Source organism: Labeo rohita, chromosome 2 (genome assembly GCF_022985175.1).
Source record: "Labeo rohita strain BAU-BD-2019 chromosome 2, IGBB_LRoh.1.0, whole genome shotgun sequence".
NCBI classification, from domain to species: domain Eukaryota; kingdom Metazoa; phylum Chordata; class Actinopteri; order Cypriniformes; family Cyprinidae; genus Labeo; species Labeo rohita.
In genome coordinates, this window is record NC_066870.1 from 9,069,302 (window position 1) to 9,089,862 (window position 20,561).

At 36.2% G+C, this 20,561-nt stretch overlaps 1 protein-coding gene across 1 annotated transcript in view; it reads right to left on the minus strand.

The window, feature by feature from the left end:
• Nucleotides 1-20,561, minus strand: part of mpp7b (MAGUK p55 scaffold protein 7b) — a 63,728-nt gene that overhangs the window by 35,303 nt on the left and 7,864 nt on the right. The window contains exons 5-12 of the mRNA XM_051128976.1: nucleotides 18,387-18,464; nucleotides 11,961-12,041; nucleotides 9,281-9,421; nucleotides 4,993-5,074; nucleotides 4,290-4,375; nucleotides 3,875-3,949; nucleotides 3,583-3,779; nucleotides 2,163-2,227 (exon numbers count right to left, since the gene is read on the minus strand). Of these exons, the coding sequence (XP_050984933.1) occupies nucleotides 2,163-2,227; nucleotides 3,583-3,779; nucleotides 3,875-3,949; nucleotides 4,290-4,375; nucleotides 4,993-5,074; nucleotides 9,281-9,421; nucleotides 11,961-12,041; nucleotides 18,387-18,464 (805 nt within the window). The remainder of the gene's footprint in view (nucleotides 1-2,162; nucleotides 2,228-3,582; nucleotides 3,780-3,874; nucleotides 3,950-4,289; nucleotides 4,376-4,992; nucleotides 5,075-9,280; nucleotides 9,422-11,960; nucleotides 12,042-18,386; nucleotides 18,465-20,561) is intronic.

Here is a 20,561-nt window from a genome sequence, read left to right on the forward strand (position 1 = left end):
TTAGGGTATGTCGAAAAACTCCAATCGTATTTTCTCCCTCAACTTCAAAAATCATTTCAAAATCATCCTGGATCACTGCGGGAGTTCTGACCCAGTCTTTGCAAAGTGAACATGCAAAGAAGATCAAACACCCTTAACAAAAAAGGTAAAACAGGGATATACAGCGATTTTGAAGTTGAGGGAGAACATGAGATGGGAATTTTTCGACATACCCTAACTCTCATGAACCGGAAAAAAACAGTTCAGGCAGAGTGAGACAAGACGAGCGTTTGACATTAAAAAGTATATAAATTGTATTATTTTTAATAAAAAAAATTACCGAACATTTTGCTAGATAAGACATTTATTCCTCAGCTGGGATCATTTACAACGTGTGAAGCCACATTTAAACTACATTTTGGAAGTTCAAACTCGGGGCACCATAGAAGTCCACTATATGAAAAAAAAAAAATGTCTTCAAAAAACATAATTTCTTTTTGACTGAAGAAAGAAAGACACAAACTAAAAGAACACCTTTTCTTGTACTTACTAGACAATCGTTTTTTAATGTTTCTCATTCAGAACATAGTGAAGTCTTCAGCAAAAATGAAAGATTGACTGAGACTGTTCTGAACAGTGCGTCTGCAACCTTTCCAATGGCTTAGTATGAATGTGTTCACACATAGTAAAACATTTTTTAATATGTCCGGCAGAGCCACTGTGATTTACAGCACTTCCTCAGACTTTATCAGGTCATTTATTCAGCTCACGTCTCCAGAGAGCAGCTCCAGGAAGATGCCTGGCACCCTTAGACACACTCTCATCTCTGACTGTCACTAATAGTTTTTGTAGTGATCTTAAAGGGGTCATCGGATGCCCATTTTCCACAACTTGATATGATTCTTTAGGGTCTTAATGAAAAGTCTCTAATATACTTTGATTAAAAATTCTCAATGGTTTTGTAAAACAACACCCTTTTTACCTTGCCAAAATCAGCTATGCAAAAATCATCTCATTCTAAGGGGTTGTTCCTTTAAATGCAAATGAGCTCTGCTCACCCCGCCCCTCTCTTCTCTCTGTGGAAAGACGGTCTTGTTTACATTAGCCGCATTTAGCCGCGTTTAGCAGCTAAACTTCCTAACTACCACGTTATAAGGAAAGGCGATCGCAAAGATTCATAAAAAAAAGGCTTATACTCACTTCTGCTGTAAGTGAAGCTGGATCATGAATGATTTGCGCGAACATAGAGGGATATATGTAGATTGGGAGGATATCTATCAGATATTCTTGTCTAACTTACATCCCTGCTCTGGCATCAAAACATGGAAAGTTACTGGACTGTGACAGCTGGTCTAAGGTAAGAGCTCATGTCAATCAACTATTGTGGGAGCGGCCTCTGTCGGTGGGACGGCACACTGACAGGCATCTGAAAACGGCTCGATTTGAAAAAGGGGATATTATTTTTACAGATTAATTAAAAACCACTGCATGGATTTTTATCAATATAGGGTAGATTTTTACATACACTGCCAACACACATTAATGTTCAAACAACATGAAAAAGTGAACTTAGCATCCGATGACAACTTTAAGCATGACATCACTCCATTTCCACAATCATTTCCACATCACTCTTTAAGACAATGTGGGATGTTGACTCTATTCTTTGTTTATGTATTTCATCCAACATGAGCTCAAAAATAACAACACCTGCTTTTCTGTATTTGTTACAAATGACCCTAAAAAGGCTAGTTGTTGTGTTTTATGACTCTATATAGCGTATATAGTATTTGGTATACTGAATGCTGTGTAGAAGTCTGTGTAGAGATCTTTTTTTTAACAAATTCATTTAAATGAACTAATAAAAATTAATTGGACTTCCAGTTATTTAATATGAGACAGACTCTGTCCCACTCTGTTGCCTAAGCTCTTGCAGACATAATATCTCACTGCAGGCTCAGACAAAGTGCAGGGTGTAAAACAGCTAAAATGACCCTACTGCCATGTTAGGCTCAAGAATGTGTGCACAGCAGCAATCACAAGTCTGCTAGTGCACATCAAGTGCACCATTTGGGACAGGGCTAAAGAGAGTGGATATTTTTAGCATTTGAATATTTCAAATGATGCCTTATCTGCATGCCATTTCAATACTGCTTGGTTTAGTCAGGGATTTCTGAACTTACCACCGAATACCTTTAACTCTCTCAGTGGGTGGAACAGAACTGCTGGCCTTTGTAAAGTCACTCTCCTGTAGGTAAACATAGGAACCATGCTGAAAACATCAACATCTCAGCTAGCTCAGGGAAATTCCGTAAAGATTCCGTAAGATATCGTAAAGCTGTCTATTCAAAGTTAAATGAAGTTCAATCTTACATAGTCAAAACACTGAAGTCTATTCTTGCTCAAAACTGTTCAATTGTTTGGCGTCACTAAGAGGCTCTAATGCTTACCAAAGCTGCATTCATTGAAAAATGCAGTAATAACCATAATAGTGTAAATTATTATTATTATTATTAATATTATTTTATTTATTTGTGTGATAGCAACATTGAATTTTCAGCAGGCATTACTCTAGTCTTTAGTGTCACATGATCCTTCAGAAATCATTTGAATATGCTGATTTAATGATCAAGACACAGTTCTTAGTATTATCACAATTAACAGTTGTGCTGCCTAATATTTGTGGAAACTGATCTTTTTCAGCATTCTTTAATGAATAGAAAGTTCAAAAGAACAGTATTAATTTTATTACTATTACTATTACTATTATTATTATTATTTGTAACAGTGCAACAATGGCTTTACTGACCCTTCTGGCCAATTTAATGTATCCTTAATACATTAATAAAAGTAAACAAAACAAAACAAAAAGTCTTTCTAACACCAACATTTTTAACAGTAGTCCAAAAACTAGCAAATAATAAAAAAAGAATCTGCCAGCTTCTGCAAGTCTATAATAAGTAATAAACACACAAATTCACAGACAAAATATAGGTCTGTGCATAGATATCATGTTAATTTGTTAAAATTAGTTTTTGTCTATTTAATATCATTAACCTGGCAAAGTATTTCATCCTTAAATGTACTTGTTCGACTTGTAAACAAGACTTTATTTCCAGTCAGACTAAAAAAAATTTATTCTTGAAAGCTGGATAAACCAGCTTGCCAGTTTAAGAACACACTTTACAGTTTGTGGGAACTGGGCTCAGACGGTCAATGAACGGACTGTGGTGAATGTGTCATCTTATGTTGAGACTAGATCAAGTTATTTAGCAAACCTTTCAATGACATCACCAACTGAAAGACACACAAATAACACACAATCTTTGTAGGCTGATATATTCTCATTGTCATTTACAGGCACTCAACTGTCCAGACGAAAGACACATTTTGATGAGATTGATTGTTTTTCTTCTAAGATCGAAAGTTTGACTAAGGAAATGTCAGACTGTGCTGTGTCTAGCTCAACACTCGGAACATGATGACGGTATCTGAACCTGACTGACAAAGTCTGTGTATGACTCTGACAACAGAAGGATTTAGTTTCTCAGTCTAGACTTGAAGTGAAACTTCGCAATAGTCTGATTATGAAAGTTTTCTTACCTTTCCTGAAGCTGCCTTGAGGGAATCAATCCAGCCCTGAGGTTGGCGTCGCTGTGCCGCCTGGCTTGCCACCAGGTGTCATCTTCTTGGCTTACAATCTGTAACACATCTCCTTTCCAGAATTCCAACCCGGCGTCTTTGCATGGAATAGCAGGATCTGCTTGGGGATCATAGTCAAAAAGTGCCCTTACAAAGATCTGCAAAAATCCACAAACACATTTTGATGTCACCAGGTTTTATCTGGAGTGTAAATCAATTAAGAAAACAGCTCTGAAACACTTAATTATGAGACCTTGTTATCTGCTGTGTCTGGCTCTTCTTTGGTGCCTGGGATGACTTTGAAGGTCACTGCTCCTTCTGACTTGGCCTGGAGGATGTGATAATAATACACAGGCCCAAAACAAGCTTACAAGGTTCAGATTCAATAACACTTGTTAATAAAGACAGAATGTAGATTTGCTATTCTCCAGAAAACCCACAGAAACAAATGCACAAACACACCAAATTGCCAAAAAAAAATTCACACATACACAGCTACAGACTAACATCAATTTATATTTTGGATATTGCTCTGGTTTAGTTCTGATATACACAGCATAGTCATGTTGACCAAGAGAGGTTTGCTGGATAAGCTAGTTAAAAAGTCTTGTGGGGATTGGGAACCAGCATCCAAAACACAAAACATGCTGATGATCAGGAATGCATACTAGTATGGGAATGATCTCCTCTGGGTTTTTGTCCTCCATTGGAACACCATTGACTTCCTTAAGCTTGTCACCTTCATGAATTAGACCTGTGGCATTAACCAATGAAGCAATGAGAACAAAGTTATTTACAGCAGAATGAATTATGTTGAACATTGTGGAATTAATTTAACCAAGAGCTAAACCAGGAACTATAAGCATTGGTAAAGCACCGTGCCATGGATATTTAAATAAACAACACTATTGCATGATTTGCATGTCTTTAGTCAGTAGTATTTAGAGTTTATTTTAAAATCTGAAGTAAGCAAGAATTTTGAGTAGCCACAGCACTTTTGTTTCATAGTGTGATGTACATCCAAGAAAAAAGGGATTACTAAAAAATGGAAAAAATGACTGGATGGAAGGAAATCTGAATTTAAGTTAAACAGACTAAATGATTGGAAGGTCATGACAGTTATGAATTCATTTTGATTAAAAATTATGAGCTATGAGTAAAAATAAAACATATGTATGGATAAATCATTCACAATAAGATCAATAAGATGGTGAATTTCCGTTTCATGCCAACTTTAAAGGCTTCTCTTATGTCTATATATGGATTTTAGTTCTAATTATAACTTTTATTTTTAATAGTGCTGATCAAGAACATAGTGGTGATATATAGCATTTTTTTTTAATACTAATAATACATTTAAATGCTTCTCACCACTTCGATCAGCAGCTCCTCCTCTCATGACCCGAGCCACAACTATAGCTCCACTGGACTCATCTCTCTTGATGGTGGCTCCCTGGACCATAGAAAAGTTTGTTGAGGTTCTATCATTTAGAAATTTGAATAGTAAAGGAGTAGTTCACTTCCAGAACAAAAAGTTTTTGAGGCAAACATTTCAGGATTTTTCTCCATATAGTGGACTTCAATGGTGCTCACGAATTTGAACTTCCAAAATGCTGTTTAAATGCAGCCTCAATGGGCTCTAAACAATCCCAGCTGAGGAAGAAGGGTCTTATCTAGTGAAATGATCAGTTATTTTCTAAAAAAAATGTACAATTTATATACTTTTTAACCTAAAATGCTTGTCTTGTCTATCTCTGCGTGAACTCTGTGCATTCCAGTTTAATACAGTTAGGGTATGTCAAAAAACTCCCATCTCATTTTCTCCTCCAACTTCAAAATCACCCTACACTGCTGCAGAAGTACCGACCCAGTGTTTACAAAGTGAACGTGCAAGGAGGGTCAAACACCCTTCACCAAAAAAGGTGAAACAGTTATGTAGGACGATTTCGAAGTTGGAGGAGAAAATGAGATGGGAGTTTTTCGAGATACCCTAACTGTCATAAAATAACCAATCGTTTCGCTAGATAAGACCCCTTTTCCTTTGGCTGGGATTGTTTAGAGCCCTTTGAAGCTACCTTTAAACTGCGTTTTAGAAGTTCAAACTCGCGGGCACCATAGAAGTCCACTATATGGAAAACATTCCTGAATGTTTTTCCTCAAAAAATGTGGGCAGTGCGCCGACATATGGTGCAGTTGTGCCTTGGATGTCCCGAGATCGAATCCCAACCTTCCTGATTCCACCCCCCTCTCTCCCACTCACTTCCTGTCTCATTTCTACTGTCCTGTCTGAAAAAAACAAAAACAAACATAATTTCTTTACGACTGAAGGAAGAAAGACATGAACATTTTGGATGACAAGGGTGTAAGTAAATTATCTGTAATTTTTTGTTCTGAAAGTGAACTTCTCCTTTAAAGTCCTAAAGAGCACATTTACTGTAAAGCTCAAGTTCATATATCCAGTTTGTAAGTGTCAGGTTAAGTCCAAGTAGAAATCTCAGAAATATCTTTAGAGAGGGTGATACAGGTGTGAATATCACAATAACACAGGAATTTTAAACATGTTATGCAGTGAGAGCTGAGTATTAAATGTTGCATGAAAGCATGGTAAAAAAAGTCAAACTTGATGAGGGAAACCCTATTCATGAAAGCTCAAATTAGGACAAAAAAAAGCTTTTGTTTAAATCACAGAGATTGTTGACATTATATGTCAAACATCTTATCCGTTTTCTTTTAGTGTCTGAAGGAAAAATCAGCAGCCAATGAAATTAATCTTTCAGGTTCATTGGCTCTAAACACACATCAAATTTAACATTGATGAATTAGACACACATCTGTGTTTTGCTACAATTCCATATCCATTAGCACCATCTCACATCACTTGAATAGAAAAATTTCTGCTTTATTCATGTACCAGAATTTTAATTTCATACACATCATCTCCCAAGACAATCAGTACACTGATCGTGGCCACAATACCACAGCTCCACTAATATTGTTTAGGTTAAACCCTCCAAAACATATTAACAGCTTTCAAAGCTCCTAAAATAAACTCTAGTCCAAACTATGGTGAACTTTCAGTCCTTAAAAGGCCCCTTAGATTAGGTTTCAGGAGGCCAAGCTTTAACAAGTCAGACAATGAGGTACATGATGCTACATTGATATAGGAGCTAGGGGGCCCTGCATAGTTCCTCGACCACGGGAGAAGCCGAAATGGCCTGTAGTCCTTAATCGCAGGGCTATTAGGAGGACAAAAAGATCTCTCCGGATTGTGGAGAACTTTTTAGTTCCTTCTCATGCTTCTTAAATAGAAAATGGAAAAGCCATGGCCCAATGTTTATAACTCTCTACCCATGGTGCGGAAAAAAGTTGGGCTCTGGTCCGGGCTTCTTTAAAATAGCCTGCTCAAAGAGAGAACAGCAGATTTAAGGTTAATGTAGCCCTATGGCAACATCACTGATCATTATTTGTAAGGTAACCCCCATCTGCCAGGTTCCGAATCACTACAGAAGTCCCTTTAAACCACAAATATTTTTGCTGGAACATCGAGCACAGACCAACCCTGATGACGGGAAATGCAGGCACTTTTGTTTGTACAGTATCTGAGTATATACTGAGTTGATAGCAGTGCACTAGTATCAGATGTCATGTAGAAGATTACTATGCAGAGAAATTGGGAAACAAGAAACTGAATGTATTCTACACCAAACCACTGAAACAAGCCAAAAGATAGCAACTATAGTAATAATACAGTAAAAATAGTAACATTATGAACATAGGCTGAGGGTGAACCAACTCCAGTGTAAGGCTACATAGATCATAAACTAGTCTTTTTAGGAAAGAACCAGACATGGGTGTCATGTAGGCTGATAAAATATTTTTAATGGGACTAAATTTGTATTTAACATGATCACAATTGAATAAAATCATTCGTTATAATCACTAAAGCTGCCTACACTACGAAATGAATCTCTTACTAACATTGTAAGTAGATCTGTGCTTTGTTGTTATGATGAGAGAATTCAAGAGTTGCGCGCGCTCAACAAAACTGATGATTTTCAGCGATGAATGCCTCTGACTGGCCATTGCATTCCTAAGCGCAATAGAATCGCGTGTGATTAGTTATAATGTGCAACACTGTAAAAACGCCTAAAAAGGATTACGGTGCAACATGAGCAGATCTTAATTCAATTCCGCAATGGACACTTTCTGCTCATTTTCACTTTGTTAGCACAAACATAATAGATTTAATTTGTTTGTGCAGGGGCATTTTTGTCCAATTTAGTGGCATTTTTTTGGCCCAAGTCCCTGTGGCCAGGGGAAGGCTAAACTTTCCCCAGCCTTACGCACACTCCGCCTATGATTATGAACTATTACTACAAATAAATGAATGAATAAATTAATTAATTAACTAAAATATATGTTAAAATAGAATACATTTTAAAATAGTAATTTATTCCTGTGATACAATTCCTGCCCTTACTGCAGTCTTTAGTGTAACATGATCCAGGTATCATTCAAAAATGTTTTTATTTCCTTTTTTGTAGCAATGTAAAAATTTTGTTTTTGTTACCTTTTTGTCACTGTCACCTTTAATCATTTTTCAGTCATTTTAAGCTGTATGTGTCCTTGCTAGCTTAAAAAAAAAAAAAAAACTTTGAACAGTATAGTATATTTAGTGATACTCTGCATCTTGTTGTTCCCACAGACTGCTTACAAATTTTGTGCATTTGACTGTTCTCTGATTAATTCATCATAGACTATTCCATTCTAATTACAATCATGACAGACAACAGATGGAAAAAAAATCCAGTTTAGTGAGCGGATGGCATGGAAGGACTCTTTTAGTCATATCAAAAAAGTATGATGCTCTTTCCGTTCATTCTCTGGAATTCATAAAGCTCCATTCAAATGGCTGCCTTCTTTAGCATTATTCACCAGATGTTATAGACGAAAGGACTTTTTTTACAAGTTATGCATTATGAATGGGAAGACAGCCACACTGTGCGTCAGAATGAGAAGGATAAACCACAATAAAAAGATAGATCTTGTTTGAGAGGGTTCAATCTGAAGTCATGCATTTTATTTGCAGAGCACTATACAGTGTTTCCTATTTGTATTTAAAGCATCTCATCTAAGTATCACAAATGTTACAGATGGTTTTGTTCAGAGATGGAAAATATGATTCTGGAGGTAGAGTTGAGGGTAAAACTGATCCAGGTTGCACTATGATACTCTTTAGCATGATAATCTAAATCTTACCTCTAAATATGCGTGCCCTATTAGTGTTATGTTGATTACAATCAAAAACAATTTAGAGAAGTAATCGATTTCAGTTGATTTCAATTGATTCCTAATCAATTTCCTGGCCATGAGCTTAATCTAAACATGAAGAATAACTTTATGTAAAGTTCATCTATGAATGACCTTTTCGAACAATAGCCTTCAGAAATTAGTTTGTGAAAGCATCTGACAGTTTGACGTTGCAAGGCAGACCAATGCATTTTATATTTAAAGCTGAAAGCAGATCTCTCTCCTAGATTGTTTTTATGGTGATGGTCCATAATGACTTAAATGCTGAGTTTATACTTCTACAAATCTCTTTTAACCAACATGGACTATTTTCTTATGTTTTTTATACATGTTATCCAGAGGCACCCACCAGAGGCTCCTGGTTTTTAACCAGGCGAACAATCTTGATTGAATCTTCTTCTTTCTCAATGTAATCGGGCAGTGGGGGCAGAGGCGGCAATCGAGGGTCAAACTCTTTCTGAGACACCATGTCATGCACTGAGAGAAGAGCCTGAAAAGGACAGTGAAAACATAGAGGTAATCTGGTTAGAAATTTGGTTGGCTATATTTTTAAGGGATAATGTGTGATGGAAAAATATATAAAATATATAGAAGTGAATACTGTAGTACAGCTTAGCACAGAAGCATGTGACTAAAAATTCACTTAGTTGTATTTATTTATTCATTTATATTTTTTTGCTAATTTTGCGATTTAAAGCTTGGTAAGAAACCATGAAACTGACTGTGATTATGTCATTTTTATTATTTTTTTTACAATGTCAGATTACAAAATAAATGATTTGCAGATAACTAAATAAATTAAGAAAAAAAAGTCTTGTCTTGTAAAAATATTGACTTGTCACTATTGTCTTTATATGTTTAAATTATTCTTAGATTTATATTATGAATGTGTTTTTGTGTGAAAAAAGGGGTTCCTTGCAAAAAGATGCAGGGTCAAAATAAATCATATTTTAGAGTCTAGCAACCTTTTTAGTTGTCATACAAAAGTAGCTGAATTACATGACTGACCAGTCAGAATCAAGTATTACATATAATCATGCAACAATAAAGATTAATTTATCCACTATAATTCCATTCACAAGTTTGGGGTCAGTAAGATTTATTATTATTATTATTAAAAGAAAATTAAATTTTTATTGAGCTAGGATACAACTGATCAAACGAGACAGAAAAGACATTTATAAAACGCTGTTCTTTTGAACATCGAAGAATCATTTAGGAATCCTAAAAAAAAGTGTCACATTTTCCACAAAAATATTGAAGTCGACACTGAGCGGATGTTGTGTCTCTTCTTCCATATGTATATACGATTCCTGAATTTAAAAAAAACGTAGGGAGGGATTTAATGTGGTCCATCAGGAACTGATATGTTTGTTGGATCATTGTTGTTTGCTATCTTCATTCGAGCCAGTGAACACATCATCAGAGAAGAGAAGAGATGTCGTTATTTTGATCTAAAGTTATTTTAGATCTATTTTGAGAGAAGTTATTTTGATTAAACATTATAAGGGCAGATGAATTAAAAAAAAAAAAAAGATTAAAAATTAAGAGTTTGAGCATTTGATTGTTAATCAGATTTTATGGTGACTTTAAGTAGTAATTGTTTTCAACAGTAATAATGTTAATAAGATAAGAATGCAAATAAAATAAAAATGTTTCTTAAGAACCAAATCAACATATTAGATTTATTTCCAAAGGATCAAGACTGGGGTAATTGACAATGTTGGGGGTAGCGCATTACAAGTAACGCAAGTTATGTAATCAGATACAGTTCTACTGTACAGATGTGCATTTACTTTTCCTTCAGCCTTAGGCTTATTTATTTCACTTTTTGGTGTGAAAGGGCTTTTACATTTGCTAAAAATCGAACTTTTTATATTAAAAACAAACAAGCCCTGTCCAGATGTAAAACGTAACGCAAAAGTAATGCAAAACTTTTCATAAAAAGTAACGAAATAATGTAATTAGTTACTTTTTTAGGAAGTAACAATATTGTTAATACATTACTTTTAAAAGTAACTTTCCCCAACACTGGTAATTGATGCTGAAAATTCAGATTTACATTTTTAAAAATATATTAAAATATAAAAGTTATTTAAATGATATTCCTATATTACAACAGTACTCTTTCAGCTAAATTTTTGAACAAATAAATGCAGCCTTTGTGAGCATAAGTGACTTCCAAAAAAAAAAAAAAATTGAAAATTTTACTGACCCCAATCTTTTGAACGGTTACACTACAAAAGCTGTCACTGGGGTGGTACCTTTTTAAAAGGTACACTTTTGTACCTAAAGAGTTCATATTAGCATTTTAAAAGTACATATTAATAACTGAAAGTTACAAAAGTGTACCTTTTGAAAAGGGACTGCCCCAGTGACAGCTTTTGTACCTTTATTTCTGAGAGTGTATAGTGTATATATAAATGGTAAAATATTCTCAGAAAATCTGAAGGTAAATCAACAATCAGCACTGCTGACTGGTCTTCACACTTTGCTTGATAAAGAATCTTTCCACATTGAATATCACCTTTCTGAGGCAACCCAGTGCTACTTCATAAAATGTGAGAGCCAAACATACGATCCAAGAAGCAACATATCATTAGACCAATCACAAATAAAGCTGTCAAAGCCCTCATAAGTGCAACTCCTGAACTCTATAAACTTAATGTGTGGGTCTGGTTTTTAACAGGCCTAAAGATGAATTATTTTCTTTTGTTCTTTTCATATCCAGTTCATGCTTGGATTCAGAGAGTAAAGTATATTTTCCATATTTTATCAACTGTATACAACACACAACTCAAGAAAATAGTATTAACATGACACCAAGTGATGAGTATTTGAGAAATACTTATCATTTGAATGAAATTTCCGCCTAATACTATTCATGTACTTTGTCTATTGACACCAGCCCACCATAAAAGCAGGAATTCTTTTGTTTGCTTCTGTTTTCAGTCAAATCTTTATGTCGATCCTATGCCTTTCTTGTGACTGTCACTAAATCTTGACCTAAATGTGCGTTCTTTTCTCACCTGTACATGAGGTTTGGAGAGCAGGTATAACAACTCTGTTGTCTCTGGGCTGGCGACTTCACCGTGCAGCTCTTTTGCCAACTGGAATGAAAAATAAGAAGCATGAAACATTTAATAATGTCTAAATGATATGGTATAACAGGCAAGAGTCTCTGACCATCCCATTTGGCTTAGTTTATGCTCCAGGTATCATGAACTGATCTGGTGCCAGTTTGCTTTGGCAATGCTCAGAGGTCTGGTTCAATCTATCCCAGCCCACTTGACAATATTATGTGAATGTTTGCATAGCAGGTCAAAAAGCCACAGTACCAGAAGCCCTGGAGAAATAGCTGTTTCTGTTGTGGTTCAGCCAAGCAACAACCAACTAGACTGAATGCGGTTGTGAGTGACACCTGACCCGACATTAAGCATACATTAAATCTCCAAAACTGAAATTTTACACTGAGCTGCGACGTAAGGAAAACACTTTTAATGGCTTAATGCTCCAAAATGTCCTGCTCGTTTTCAGTCTGAGAGAAGATGGAAAGTGATATCACTTTAAAACTGCTCCTTGCCTTAATGAAATACAGCGTGCACCGTCAAAAGCTGGAGATAATCTTTGTTTTAAGAGTCTCTGCAGAACTGAGTTGATAAAGACAGAGATGATTGTTTTTGCAAGATGTGCAAGGAAGAGGAAAATCTTTAGTTGAAGAAATGTGAATACTCTTGAAGGGAGATAACTGTAATGAGGAAAGAAAGAAGTGTAATCCAACTGTTTTTGTGATTTAAAATACTCAGCAAAAAGAGAAACATTTATTAACAACTTTTTCAGTCAGTAGTTCTGCTTACCAAACTTATAATTAATATTATAATTTATATAAGTTTTCTATTTTAATATATTTTAACATGTAATTTATTCTTGTGTCATTTTCAGTCATTACAGTCTTCAGTGTCACATGATCTTTCAGAAACAAGAAACATTACTCAAGAAACATTTCACATTATTATTAGCAATGTTGAAAACAGTTTTTTGCTTCTTAAAAGTTTTGTAAAAACCATGATTTTTTTTTTCAGGATTCCTTGATAAATAGAAAGTGCAAAAGAATAGCTAATAATTTATTTGAAATATAACTCTTTTGTAACATTACAAAAGTGTTTACTGTAAAATATTTTTTTAGAAAGAAAGAAAGAACATAAAGATAAAAATAATAACACAATTAAGCAGAAAAAAATAATTTATATAATAATTTATAATATAATAATTTAGCATTTATAATAAGAAGAAATGTTTCTTGAGCACCAAATCCGGATATCAGAATAATGTCTGAATTATCATGTGACACATATACCTGAAATAATGACTGCTGAAAATTCAGCTTTGTTATCAGTGGGGGGTGGGGGGATCCGTTTTAATCAAAAATCATTTTCAAATCAAAAATATTTATTTCAAATTGTAAGAATAATTTTCAATATTATTATTTTATTTAATTTTTTTTTAAAGTATTTTTAATTATACATGCAGCCTTGGGAAGCATAAGAGACTTTCAAAAACAAACAAACAAATAAATAAATGGGAAAACACGCACACACACATTTGAAATCCTTCCCCTGCCCCCATTTTTTCAGGAATTTTATTTGTTTGTTTGTTTGTTTGTATGTATGTATATATGTACTGTATATACAGTGCCTTGTGAAAGAATTTTTTTTTTTTGAAAGCATAATGTTTGACTGAGTTTACGCCCTGGCTCTCGCTGCCTCACTCAGGAACATTCATGGAGATGTCCATAAGGCACTCTTGCCTTGTGTGATAGGAGCTTAGAGTCATTGTCCTGTCGGAGGGTAAACCTTCTGCCTAGTCTGAGGTTCTGAATGCTCTAGACTATTAAGACTATTTTTATATTTTGCTAAATTGAGCTTTTCTTCTTCTCTGCCAAGTTCACCAGTCTGAAAAACACCCCCACAGCATGAGGCTGCCACAACCATACTTTATTGTTGGGATGGTGATGAGAAGTGCCTGCTTTCCTCCATACATGATGCTTAGAAATGAGGTTCATCAGAGCAGAGAATCTTGTTTCTCACAGTCTAAAAGTCTTTTAGGTGCTTTTTTTTGCAAATTTCAAGTGGATTTTCTTGTGTCTTCACTGAGGAGAGGATTGAGTCTGACCACACAATCATAAATCCCAGATTGGTGTAGTGTTGCAGTGATGTTTGTTCTTCTGTAAGTTCCTCCCATCTCCACTCACCAAGAGTGACCATTCGCTTCTTGGTCACCACTCTAACCAAGGTCTTTCTCCATTGATTGCTCAGTTTGGCCAGGGAGCCAGCTCTAGGAAGGGTCCTGGTTGTTGCAAACTTTTTCCATTAAGGATAATGGACGCTACATACTTTTGTGAACCTTCAATGCAGCAAATTTCTTCTGAACTCTTTCCCAGATCTATGGCTTGACACAATCCTGTCTCTGAGCTCTACAGGCAGTTTTTTTTTTTTTTTTTTTACATCATGGCATGGTTTTTTCTCTGATATGCATTTTCAGCTGTTAGACCTTTTATTGAGAGGTCTGTGCCTTTTCAAATCATACTCATTCAATTGAATTTGCCACAGGTTAACTCCACTATTCGAATTGTAATAATATATATAAAGTATATGGACTTCACTTATCAGCTATAAGAGTTCTTCTCTTCTGGAAAGGCTTTCCACAAGATTTTGTGGTAATTTTTGCTCTTTCATCCAAAGCATTTGTGAGGTCAGGTAATGATGCCGGATGAGAAGGCCTGGCTCAAAGTCTCCATTCCAGTTCATCCCAAAGTTGTTTGATGGGGTTGAGGTCAGGGCTCTGTGCGGGCCAGTCAAGTTTCTCCATACCAAACTCTTTATGAATCTTGCTTAGTACATTGGGGCACAGTCAGGCTGTAATAGAAAAGGCCCTTCCCTAAACTCTTACCACAAAGTTGAAAGGATAACACTGTCCGAAATATCTTTGTATGGTGAAGCAGTAAGATTTTGCCATCACTGAATGTAAGGGGCCTAGCCTAACCTCTGAAAAACCATTGTCCTGGTTTACATCAACAACATACAGTGTGTACTTCTGGAACAAGACTGACCATTGTTACCATGTCGCACTGGCCAATGCTGATTATTCTTGGGTGACCAGTGCCTACAGAGTACTGAGTGGATACAGTGAGGAGAACTTAGGTGTGGTTGATAGGACATTGTTGCGGAGTGGATTCGGTGGTGGTAGCATCTGTGAATCTATTGTCCAATGACCACTGGAAAAGACTGACCATGATTTCTGAGAAGAGAAAGGAGAGGATGTCTGCTTTGCTGTACTTTGTCCCTGGGAGTTGGTGAACTGGAAACACGTGAAGATGTGAGCACATCTAGCTTGTCTTGGGTTAAGACGCTTTACAGATGTCCTCAAGTTTAGGGTGGCATGTGTATACCTGGAATGGATGATAGGCCTCCTCCAACTTGTGCCACTAATCTTCTAGGGCCATTTTGACAGCGAGGAGTTCTCTGTTTCCAACTTCATTGTTTTGTTTTGCTGGGATAAGCTTTTTGGAGAAGACAGCACATGGAGTTGGAAGGTCTTCCCTTTCTGCTGAAAGAGGACAAAACCCACACCTGCAGGTTGATGCATCTACTTCTACTATGAAAGGCTTGTTGGAATAGGAGTGGATAAAAGAGGAGCTGATGAGAAGGGACTTGAATGAGAGAGGGACTTGAAGCTGTGGGTGGCCTCTGGGGACAGAGATTTCAATCCTTCGATCCACGGAGGGAGGTAAGCAGAGCAGTCAAGATACTGTATTTATTAATGAATCAACAGTCTAAATTGAGAAACCAAGGTTGTGGGAGTGAGCTAGGATTGTACTGCCTCTACCTTCCCTCATCCATTTTGATCCATTTAGGGCTAAGGTGGTATCCAAGGAACTTAATGGAATGGAATGTACATTTTTCAGCTATGAAGTAAAGGTACTCCCTCAGCTTGGCAAACACAAGTGCGACATGGTGACAATGGTCAGTTTTGTTCCAGGAGAAAACAATGGAGGTACTCCTGGATTACCTAGTTTAAGAACCCTTGGAATATGGAGGGGGCGTTGACCAGGCCATATGGCATGATGCAGCATGCATCTTGTAGTGGCTACGAAAGCTATTTTCCAATTAAATTCATTATCTGAATGAGGCTGAATGTGCTGCAAAGGTCAACCATCATAAAGATTCCAAAGCAGCCGGGATGAGGGAAAGCCTCCATCCTTTTTCACCACAAATAAGAAAGAAGGAGATGTTGATGGATGAATGTAGCCCTGATGTAGTGCTTTTTCCACATACTATTCCATGGCCTTCTGTTCAGGAATGACAGTGGATAAATCTTTTCTCTAGGCACTGGTTCACCGGGTAACAGTTCAATTGGGAGGCTTGCTTAGGACAGAAGACTCCCTTGAACTGAAAAGAACAGTAAGGAGCCTTGACAGGCTATTGTTCGATCAGGCTTTCGATGGAGGTGGAATTGACTTCCAGCACCGGAGACTTGGATGGAGTAAGTGATGGAAAGCAATCAATGAAACACTGAGAACTCCACTTCAGCATGTGTCCTATTGACCAGGATACTATGGGTGAATGTTTAGCGATCCATGGGTACCCCAAGATGTTGTCCATGTGCAAGCAGCCTTACTGAACCCACACAGTACTGGATAGTGCCATGACCCAGAGGTTTTCTTATTATTGAGAGGATCCTTTATGAAGATTCACAGATTTTCCCAGAGGTGTGGCGATTGTAACAAGTGACAAAACTAGTGGTTCTGGAGAAGCTGGCTGGTGATAGAAATGGGAGGATTGCAGGTGAGGTGTATCGTAAATGCAATTCTGTGAGCCACATGAATGGACAGCAATGAATCTTACAAGCCTGATGGAGTCACTGTAAGCAGCGAGTTGCAGCCGCAACACTAGTTTGAGTCCTTGTCGGTATGTTGCCAACAATGTTGCCACTGACAAATGTGAGGGTCTGGAATTTTAAAGCATAATTTATGATTTAAGTTTTTCCTTTATGTAATTGAGAGTTGCTCACTGACTGAAGTATCACCAAGAGGATGTCCAAAAACCTCATGTAAATGGGATATGAGGTTCTGAAGTGACTGAGTGGCAGAACCAGCTTTACTCCATATCATTTCTGCCCACTGGAGAGTTCCTTATTAAAATGAATCAGGGTGTGTAGTCCCTGCACAGTTCATAGTGAGTTGTGGTCTGGACTTCTGTCACAGAACACCAAATGCTGTAGACAAGACTTCAGGAACCCAACTGCAGGTACTTATTGCATAGCTGAACAATATTGACAGCTAAGTAAATCTGCAGATGAGATATTGCAGAGATAGAGTAGCAATACTAATGACGATGTCTTTTGCAGAATATCAGAGCAGCACACTACACAGTGGAGCAGAAGAGTAGGGTAAGACCAGACGTGCCACCTTCCACGTTGGTTGTTTGCGCTGTGCCGATCGATCATTGTATGACAGCAAAGTACAGCAAGAATGATTCAAAAGCATGGAGCGTCTGCTCTGCTCTCTATAGCTCTGGTCTGTGCTCTCTATATTTGATGTCGTACAACGATCAATCAGCCAACACCTGGTTATTTTAGGCAATTTAGAGATCCTGTGCTGAACGTGTCCCCAGGAAGTGGCGCGTCTGGTCACCCTACAGAAGAAACAAGTAGATACACATGGGAGCACTTATGGAGATGTAAGAGATCGTTGGAGTTAACACTAGAGATTGCTGGAGTTAATGTTGGAGATCACTGGAGATAACAAGGAGATGTTGTTGTGGGTACTAGTTTCTTTCTGTAGCTGTCCAAATGCAATATTTGATCAAAGTAAACAAATAGTACATACATATATAGCATATAATATTATAAATTATATATAACAAATAATCTATAGTTAAATCTAAGCTTTTTCTCAAATCTTTCCTTAATTCCAGTTGACACTGCAATAGGGGCTTAACCAATGGTGTGAATTTAGGACAGGACTATTTATTTATTCGACCAATGCAGATGATAGGGTTGTTTGGGAAGCTTGTTTGAAACAATAATTATTTTTTAATTAATTTCCAATTTGTCATGCTAGTGGTGCAGAAATTATACACTGCAGTTTTATAGAGTTTAGGGAAAATTGGGTCATGCTGGGCATTTATACACAAAAATGCCATTTTGGCCTTGAATATAGATTGGAGCTGCCAGATTTAAAAAAAAATACAATAAATAAATGAGTGTCTGTAAAGCTGCACATATATTTATGTGACACTGGGGTGTTCACAAGTAATCCCTTCCAGTACACTTCAAACCGACAACACTAAACAGACTAAAGGTCCTGCAACTGAATCCTGTCCCAGCTCTGCTGGATTGTCTGATCACTCTGGTCTGGAGACAAAAACCACTAGATGCCCCAGAGGAGAACTTACGTCCTGAGCCAGGCCCTGTGTGCTATCCAACAGTGGAGCAGGCCGCTGGGCTCTGTACTTCTGCAGCCTGTCATAGACCTGTGAGAAGAGGAGAAGTGGCATTAGACTGCCGTCCGATGCCCAGAGGGTTACCGCTCACCCTGTTGACCTTCACCCCTGAAATTCATCTAGTAGCAAAATGTTTCTCTGTATTATGTGAGATAGATATCACACAGTCTGACAATCAGAAGTAACCGAAGTGTAATATATCAGTCAAATCCATAGTGACATTGAAGAGTCAGGAAAGGCAAAGGAATTTTGTGTGTTTATTGTTTATCTGTCTGTCCATCCACTGGCTGGACTGTACGGTGTAGGCAATGGGAAAGCTATTAGAATATCAGCCAAGAAAGATGTAATTTATTTATGGCCCTCACACAGCTAACAGAGCTCATAAAGACGAACATGTTTCAAAACAGATGTATTAAGTAAAACAATTTTCAATTTTTTAAAAGATGATGTCACACACTAAAACCAGACACATTTTGGCTTGTAGGTTTGGGGCCACATTTTCTGTTAACACAAAACTGCACGTAAAGCATCTTTACACACTTGCTGTCCCATAATGTCTCTTAATGTTTCTTAATGTGAATCCACATGCCAAATATCACATCTTCTATAGAGAAATGCCAAAATATCAAAATACTTACGTTTAAATATAATTATTAAATATAATGAATTATTTATTTCCACAATAAGAGAACTGCCAGTATGTGAACCCAGTGATATGCAAAAACTACAATTTATGGAGATTCTGACTCAGACAGCATCCATTAATTTCAGATTCTTATAGTACATTTCTTTTTAAGGTTTCTTCTTGTTTGTAATGACAGTATAATTGCTTATTTTCCAAAAGAAAAAGAGCTCTGATTTCCTTTACAGTCATATGTCAAAAAATGCAAAAACATTATTTTTGTGCATACTTAGTATAATCCTTTAGTTGCATGTTTGTGTTCGGTACTGAGATGGACGCTGGCATTCGTTGGACCTTCTTGAGAATTGGTATATCAGTCGAAGACACTTCTGACTCACGCTGAAATGTTCTGCACATGAAATACATTCATAGCTTGCCTCTTGAGATACTTGATGTAATGAACACTTTTCTTTTTAATGGTCCCTTAACAGGTGTGTGTGGGTGAAGTTTCAGGCAGTTTCAGCAGTCTTCTGTGGTTTCACATGCGTCTATTTTAGATTTTTTTTTAAATATAATTATTAAATACATGTTTTCATGACCTCATTTTAATTTATAACAACATGGAATATTTGTATTTTTAAAATTGTTCATAATTTTTTTTTTTCTCCATAAAATTAACTATTATAAAGGCAAAAAAGATTATTAAATTACAGGAAATTAAACATACACTTTCCCAGATATACACTACTGTTCAAAAGTATGGGTGTAGCTAAATGTTTTAATGTTTCTAAAAGAAGTGTGTTATGTTCACCAAGGCTGCATTTATTCGACACAAATAATACAATAAAAACAAAATAAAAATATAATAAAAAAATAAAACAATAAAAATATAGTTTAGTAAAATATAAAGTATAGTATTTTTTTTTCTGATGGCAAAACAGAATTTTCAGCAGTCATTACTCCAGTCTTCAGTTTCACATGATCTTTCAAAAATCATTGTAATATGCTGATTTGATACTTGAGAAACATTCCTTCTTATTAGTATTATTGAAAATAATAAGCTGCTTAATATTATGTGTACATATTTTGTGGAAACTGTGATACATTACATTTTACATTAATTTGACTGAAACCTGTGTTCGAAGGTACAGCATTTATATGAAATGTCTATACAAAATAAATGGGTTGAATATATAAAATATATCAGTGTATTTTACCTGTCAGTGATGTTTTTACTTGACATATGTTTAAGTAAATTTGTAATAAACACAAGTTATGACAGAAACTGTGTAAATAATTATGTCAACAACGGATCATACATAATTTAATAATTAGATTTACAAGATTTAAATGTAAAAACTGCCTTATGTACAATTTACATGTTTGCATTTGTGTGTGTGTGTGTTTGTAAATTGCAATTGAATTTATTAATTTGGACTACTGTGGAATAGTTGTTAATTGTAACCTTTAATATTACAACAATGTGCAAGTATAGGGCTTCCTGT